Genomic DNA, 8,127 nt, shown 5'->3' with positions numbered 1-8,127 from the left:
CATCGTACATTCGGAATTTTACAAAAAACCTATCCTCCGAATATTACAAGTTCAAAACAAACCACGCCATGGCTCCAGGTGGTTCCAAGGGCCAATATTAAAGGTTAGACAACCCATAATCGGAAGTTTTGGTAACTAATTTAACTTCCGATTATTTCAAAGACAAAATTTGAAAAGTATAAGTTTTTCCAAATTCTGATTTTTGGGCCATCGTACATTCGGAACTTTACAAAAAAATTATCCTCCGAATATTACAAGTTCAAAACAAACCACGCCATGGCTCCAGGTGGTTCCAAGGGCCAATATTGAAGGTTAGACAGCCCATAATCGGAAGTTTTGGTAACTAATTTAACTTCCGACTATTTCAAAGACAAAATTTGAAAAGTATAAGTTTTTCCAAATTCTGATTTTTGGGCCATCGTACATTCGGAATTTTACAAAAAACCTATCCTCCGAATATTACAAGTTCAAAACAAACCACGCCATGGCTCCAGGTGGTTCCAAGGGCCAATATTGAAGGTTAGACAGCCCATATTCGGAAGTTTTGGTAACTAATTTAACATCCGATTATTTCAAAGACAAAATTTGAAAAGTATAAGTTTTTCCAAATTCTGAATTTTGGGCCATCGTTCATTCAGAACTTTACAAAAAAATTATCCTCCGAATATTACAAGTTCAAAACAAACCACGCCATGGTCCAGGTGGTTCCAAGGGCCAATATTGAAGGTTAGACAGCCCATAATCGGAAGTTTTGGTAACTAATTTAACTTCCGATTATTTCAAAGACAAAATTTGAAAAGTATAAGTTTTTCCAAATTCTGATTTTTGGGCCATCGTACATTCGGAACTTTACAAAAAAATTATCCTCCGAATATTACAAGTTCAAAACAAACCATAATCGGAAGGTTTAGTTTTTATTACCCTTTCGATTATTCTATGTAAAAAAACTGTTTCCTGGAACCAAACAACACCATAATCGGAAAGAAAGTTGACTCATAACATAACCGAATATTACAATCGGTAGGTTGTTTAACAAAATAATCTACCGATTTCGTATAATCGGCTAGTTTTTATATTAATAATACTCCGATTACATCCATTACATAAAATTCAAACGGCCTTAACCTTACAATTTCGTCAAAAGCACCTAAATCCATACTCCTAATTGACCATAAAAGTATTAAAACAGATCATAACTTCCAGTGACCATAGAAATTGTCCCTCTTGATTTTGTAGCATCCTTCATGTTCAAATCGTTTCCCGTAGAGGTCCACATACCGGCGATCCGCAAGATTTCTCTGAAATTACGAATGAGTAACAAGTTAGTACTAACTTTTGTTAATGTGAGTTGGAGTTACAGAGATACTTACTCGTTTTTCATACGTCCACCAAGGAAAAGCGTTCCTAACAAACCGTTCCTCATCTTCAAGTTTGTCAATCTCCTTATCGAGCGCATTGTTTCTCATCTTAATATCATTGGATGATCTTCGAATTCGATTACCATCTAAGGTCTCAAATACCATTAAGATACGGTTCCATATCTGCTCTTCGGATTCCGATTTGTGGAGCTTGTGAACACGATCATGAGCAGTTACCACAACCCACGCTCTATAAATAGCACAATCTTCTTCTTCGGCAAAAGCAATATCCATGTTAGAGAGGAAAGAGTTTGGTGCAATTGGGGTGATAAATATGAGTTTCTTCATATAGGTTTAGGGTCCAACGGCTTTTTTTGTTTTTCCCAAAAACTCCAACGGCTAATTTGACGAAAGTTGAATGTGGAGAAACCAATAATCGATAGGTATTGTATTTAGCATATCTACCGATTATGGCAGCTTTCAAAATTTGAATTTGGGGCAACTTATAATCGGTAGGTTTTGTAATATATTTAACTCCCGATTAACGCTGCATCCAAAACACGAACCAAGTGGTTATGGCTGGCTGTGTACACTCAAAACATATGGAATATGGCAAGGGTTCGATCTGGGGCTCCTTATAATCGGTAGGTTGTTTAGTTGTATTCCCTTCCGATTATAGCAGCCTTCACCTTCTTCTCTATAACTCTAACAACTCACAAATGAAAAAGAAATGGAAAAAATGAAACAGAAATCATTCTAATACTGCACCGACTACAATCGGAAGTCTGGGAAATATTTTGGCTTCCGATGCAATCGGAGGATAACAATGTTATCATATCCTCCGAATAAATAAGGGTAATTTCGCCATTACAAATTATGCGAGATAAGGACTGGCTACATTTTTCCTTTGGGTGACCTTTTTTGTTTTATTGTTGGCCCCTAAATCCTTTCGAGTGGCCCCTAAAAACGCCAAACTATAAAGATGTAGAGAGTTTGTGCGTGAGATTATTTGCACCCACTAAATTTTGAATTGCAATATGAATTAGTTTGTTTTTTTATGTACTTTAAATTTCTTGTGGATGCAAAATTGCACATGATAATGGTAAAAGTGATATTTGTATCATTAGTGGTTCAAATGCAAATTGATTACTTAATTATTGTTTTTTACTCTATGCAACAAACTATCTCTAAATTTTCTTAAAGGAAACAAATGAAAACGGACTAGAAGGTAGTCAGCTGCAACAATTGTCGTTAGGGATGAAACACGAAATCCTCAAGTTATTCTGACATGCCATACTGTTGTTATCGACTCTTGGCATTAATGTGCACAATTCCTTCTCTAATATTGATGTATACGGGACGGGGTTTATGATGCTATCACAAGTGACAAGCTTATATAACATGTGAACTGTCATATTTATCAAAAGATTTTTGTTATGAATATCAGAACAAAATTTATCCGATCCCAGAGCATATCAGCTCTGGCTCTGTCCCTGCACCCCTAGGCTATGTGCACAAATAAATAACTAGGCAAGCATCTTACTAATACTAATATAAAAAAAACAACTCTATTTGGTAGGAGACGTCCTAAATTACTTAGTTGTCCTCTTTTTTTTTTTTATATATTTACAGAAATGTTATTTTTTTTAAAATATATCAAAAGTCGTAAGAACTTAATATCTTTCAGAATATACACCATTTATAAAATTTATATATTTAAAAAGCTCTTTTAATTATCTACGTAACGAGTACAAATAAGAATATTATATTCTTTTTACGCAAAAAATTTCATGCTTTCAAATTAGTATCGTTGGATGAGTAAAATTCAAACATGTGTTCTTACTAGTACATATAGATAAAAGATTATTCTCGCACCTTGATTAGTCTATCTTTAACATGATTTACATACGATGACACCAAAATTTGGAAGGACATATGGATTAATCCAGGCTTTCCAGAACCACCTACACCAATTAATGACCTCTACATATTCTATGAAGTTGTTTCTGAATTGCTCATCCTTGGTTCTAATACATGGAATGTTGATCTCCTAAACCAACTCTTTGATGTCAACACTGCCAGGAGAATCCAAAATTTGCTTATTGACTCATCAAAAGAAGATGTGGTGCTCTGGATGCCTGCAAAAGATGAAAATTTTCCAGTCAAAAGCACATACAATATTCTCACCAAATGCAGCAGGGTTGTTCACATTAATGGTGTCAACATAAATCCAGCAGTTTGGAAAAGGCTTTGGAGTTGCAATGTAGCACACATGATCAAACTCTTTGCATGAAAATGCATTAGAGAGTTAAACACTACTAAGATCAAGTTGACTACTTACAATAATGATCAGGATAGTTGGTGCAGCATATGTGAGCAACAAGAAGAAACCATTGAATATCTCCTATTTTATTGTAGGCATGCCAGAGCAGTTTGGAGGGGTGTCAACATTAATGTTGATGCAGTTAAGGCTAATTGCAGCAGTGTTTCTGATTGGGTTCTTAGCTGGTTCAGCAATTCCAACAACAATACTGATGAGTGATGACTTTACACTGTAATGATAGGTTCATGGGTTCCCTGGAAAGATAGATGTGATGCTGCTTTTCACGGAGTATCTCTAAACCTTACTACTATTGTGCATAAAATACAATACTTTTTAGCATCCCATCTGCATGAAACACCTAGTTCTACCTTATGCATGAGTGTGAACACAATCTCTAGATGGATACCACCATTAGATGGTACTCTTAAACTTAACATATATGCATCTTTGATCATGATAATAACTAATTGGGTACTGGTATTGTTTTACGTGACCATACAGGTGGTTTCAAGAAATCAGAGGAACGTACACAGATGGAGTTTTGAGTGTAGAAGAAGGGGAATGTTTAGCTGTGCGTGAAACTCTGAGGTGGGCAAGAATCAAACAACTTGCCAATATGCAAGTGGAAGTGGATGCTAAAAACGTTATTCAGTCTATAACTGAAGACACTCTTCTTATCCAGTGAGAGAATAGGAATATCATCAAGGAAATAAAACATTTAGCTTTAAGTTTTAGACATTGTTGTTTTTCTTTCATCAATAGAGTTGATTATCAGGTAGCAGATTGCATATCTAACAGAGTTAGAGAGTCTGCCACCAATGCTTTTGAGTTTGACAATAATTTTTCTGCTGATATTTGTAGTCTTCTAGCAAAAGACACAAACTTTACTTCATCATAACTTCAATAAAATTCTTGCTTTATCAATAAAAAAAAAATGATACCAGATTAGGCGGGGATACCATTTGAGCAATCCGACGATCAGGATTGCCCAACATTTCTTTGTCCAAAATCTGATGTAAGCGAGGTGTAAGTAAAAGTTCCAAATGAGATTGGAATTAAAAGAGGAATCAGCTCAGAATTTCAGTCTTCCCCACACTTTCACTCATTGGCTTCTCTACTCCAGAAATCAGTGTTCCTTCAAAACCGTAGGTTTCTTTCTTCTCTGTATTACAACATTTTATGTATTGAGCTCTCCAGATTTCCTGAAAAACAAGGTGAAGATCAGCTTAATCAGGGGGAAATCGAAAACACAAATGGCTTATAGACGTAAAAGTGGTTTTCTATGGAAGAAATGTGTCGGTGAAAGAGCAACAACAACAACAGTAATATCAACCATTCCAGAAGAGATATACTATGAAATTCTCTTAAGATTACCAGTGAAATCACTATTAGCTTGTAAGTGTGTTTGCAGGAATTGGTATGCCCTAATCTCAGCTTCTGATTTTGTTAAATTGCACCATGAACTTACTATCGAGAAAAATAACCCTATGCTCATGCTTAAAGTTAATGGAATTACTCAGTTTTACTCCATAAGTTATGATTCATTACCATCATCATCAGTGTGTGAAATTAAAGATTATGCTATTGAAATGGATCACCCATTCAAGTCATATTATTCTGTTGGATTTTCGGGTTCATGTAATGGTATAATTTGCATATGGTTGATTGATTTAAGTGATGATATTGATAAGGATTTATTTTGTCTTTGGACCCCGCCACAAGAGAATATAAAGAATTGCCCAAATCACCAATTGAAATTAGTATAGACAATATTTGCGTACATGGTTTTGGTTATGATCACAAGACTGATAATTACAAGTTGGCAGTAGGTATAGAAGCTAATGGAAGCAAGGATAGTATTCTAATCCAAGTCTATACTTTAGCATCAAACTCATGGAAAATCGGTCAAACCTTATCTTATCGTTTTATTCATTTTCAAACATCTGGAGTGCTCGTTAATGGAAACCTTCATTGGTTAGCGCTAGGTCAAAACAACTGTCTATTACTCTCTTTGGATATTGCTGATGGGAGTTTCAAAGAAATGCAACTACCAAGACATCTCCTGGAGATGGAGATGAATAAGGATATATGTATAGGTGTGTTGCAAGGGTGCCTTTGCTTACTTGTTAGCTCATATGTTAATGGTGTTAAGGATTCTGAAGTATGGGAGATGCTTGATTATGGGGTTCAGGAATCTTGGACTAAGCGTTATGTCATGGCCCATGAAAGTATTATCAACGAGCGAAAATATTTCAGGCTCGTGCGGTCTTTGAAGAACACGAGATTCTACTCTTGACTGGCAGTATTCTAGTTTTGTATGAACCAAAGCATGGAAAGGCTAGAGAACTAAAAATCAACAATGTTCCATTCATGAACGCCGAGACTTATTTTGAAAGCTTAGTTTCTCTAAATTCTGGTACTTATGTTGGGGGAGAACTTGAGACGACAGATGAAGAATCTATAGATTGGCAAAAATTAAGTGATTATGTTTTTTACTTCGTGGTATTGGTATTTTTACTGGCACATATCTATGTACTTTTTTTAAACTGAATTATGAAAGGGTATTAAAGTTTGAGACTATAAAGTTACGATGCTGCATTTTAATATATACCATGTTACTGGAATGAAATTTACGTGTTGCATCCAATCTAGAGCAATATTTCTTCCTGTATAGACTGTTTTGCAATTTAAGTTCTAGTTGATTTTTAAAGCAGTTAATCGTTTAAATATCTTTTTAAGTGTTGAAACTTAGACTCGTGTTTCTTTTCTTCATTTCCCTCGTCATTTTATATCATCTTATAGTAGTTTTACTAAGCTGCAAGGAGAATCCACAATTTTATGAGAAATATGTACTTGCTTCCTCTGTAACCTTACTATTATTGGTTTGTGCTCAGCAGGGGCTCTGGAAACTGGAAAGGTAACTCATCTTTCTCTCTTCTTCTCTGTCTATTAAGTTTTTGAACATGTATCCTTCTTATGACATATCTATTAGTAAATTGGGATTTCAAACTATCCAAGGTCTGAAGTAAACAATTCTGATGTTGGATTCTTTGTACTAAGCGGTATGATTCACATAAAACTCGAATTCTTAGATGTATGGTTTAGGATGAGATTTGGTATTGTCTAGATTGATATTTGTTTATCGATGTTTATATATCCACAATTAAACTTTCCAATACAGAATGCTTTATAGACTGAGTAGTTGTGAAATCGATTCTTCATTCTTTCTTCTCATCCTTAATGGTTCACATTCATAATAGTGTGGTTACTTGGCAATTTGGCATTAGCATTACTTGAACAGAGAATTATGAGTCCTTCGTTTTACTTCACCACCAGTACTTTCATGGAACTAATGAAAAATAACACAAAATCAGTTGAACATTGGTGGCCCAGCAAGTTCAGGTCTTCCTTAAGTTGCTATGTGGGATATTGTTCCTTACTATGCCGTCCTTTTGGGCAGCATCTGTTTTTGGATCAGAGCTAAAAGATCTATTCCATTGTGAAACCGTCTGGTGTTTTATTTATCTTATGAAAAGATTTTTGAGTTTAAATTGATCTTGTTAAATTTTTGCTGAATCTGGAGGAACCTAAATCTTATGCAGTGTTATATTTTACTCTTTACAAGAACCGGTAGATATATCTCAAGATGAATTCAGTTGATTTGATTCTAGCTTCTTAGTAGACACTTGAATGTGATATGATATTTTTGTATCCTCATTGGTCGAGAATTGCTAGTTGCAGTTGCACACATGAGTTGGGTTTGCACAACTTAGTTAGCTGAAAACAGAACGATACTTTTGTTTCTGATGTGAAATTGCCGGAGTTACAATATTTTCAGCATGTTGGTCATTATGTTAGCTTTGGCATAAGTGATCAAACAATGGACTCTCTACATGAGTATCAATACGTGGGTCTTTAAATGTCCAGAGTATGTGTATCTGATGGCTGTGCATATCATTACATTGGCATCTGGCAGACCGAACTGGTAGCATTTTCGTTCATTTAGACATAGAAATAGTTACAGCTGACTGTAGAAAAAGTTGCACCTGACAGTAACCATTGCGGTGTATATAGATTTACTAACTCAGTTCTGTAATTCCAATTTACTTATTTCTGGTGGGCTTGCACTAAAGCTTTTAAGTAAAAATGTCAAAATAGTTAAATTTTAATTACATCAATTATTCCAAACTGCCTGACAGCTCTCCTGAGAACGAACTTCCACTACTACCAGATTTGGATCCAGTTTGTGAATTGGTTACTCCTTGAGCTTTCTTCATTTGTCTAATCTTGAAAAGATCTACTGGAAGTGGTTGGGTTAGAGCCGGGGTTTCATCATTTTGTTGCCTGTCCATGTCTTTTCTCTTAACCCCTGGATGGATTTGTTTAGTTAAGTTGACAGGCACACCACCTGGGTTGGGGCACGACTTGTTTGCACCAGAAGGATCA

General features: G+C 35.3%; 1 protein-coding gene across 1 annotated transcript; it reads left to right on the top strand.

The window, feature by feature from the left end:
* The first annotated feature begins 4,934 nt into the window (after window positions 1-4,934).
* LOC113359165 (F-box protein CPR1-like) lies at window positions 4,935-5,977 on the top strand. The gene is made up of 2 exons (XM_026602842.1): window positions 4,935-5,325; window positions 5,373-5,977. Exons 1-2 carry the CDS (start codon window positions 4,935-4,937, stop codon window positions 5,975-5,977), a joined length of 996 nt encoding a protein of 331 aa, XP_026458627.1.
* The last annotated feature ends 2,150 nt before the right edge of the window (window positions 5,978-8,127 follow it).

This window comes from Papaver somniferum, chromosome 3 (assembly GCF_003573695.1).
Source record: "Papaver somniferum cultivar HN1 chromosome 3, ASM357369v1, whole genome shotgun sequence".
NCBI lineage: Eukaryota > Viridiplantae > Streptophyta > Magnoliopsida > Ranunculales > Papaveraceae > Papaver > Papaver somniferum.
The sequence above is the reverse complement of the archived record's forward strand: the minus strand, read 5'-3'. Positions and strand labels throughout refer to the sequence as shown.

Coding starts and splice junctions, on each gene's coding strand:
- LOC113359165 (XM_026602842.1), top strand. CDS start 4,935: ATGGCTTATAGACGTAAAAGTGGTTTTCTATGGAAGAAATGTGTCGGT. Junction 5,326..5,372: donor ATTTTCGGGTTCATGTAATG/GTATAATTTGCA, acceptor GATATTGATAAG/GATTTATTTTGTCTTTGGAC.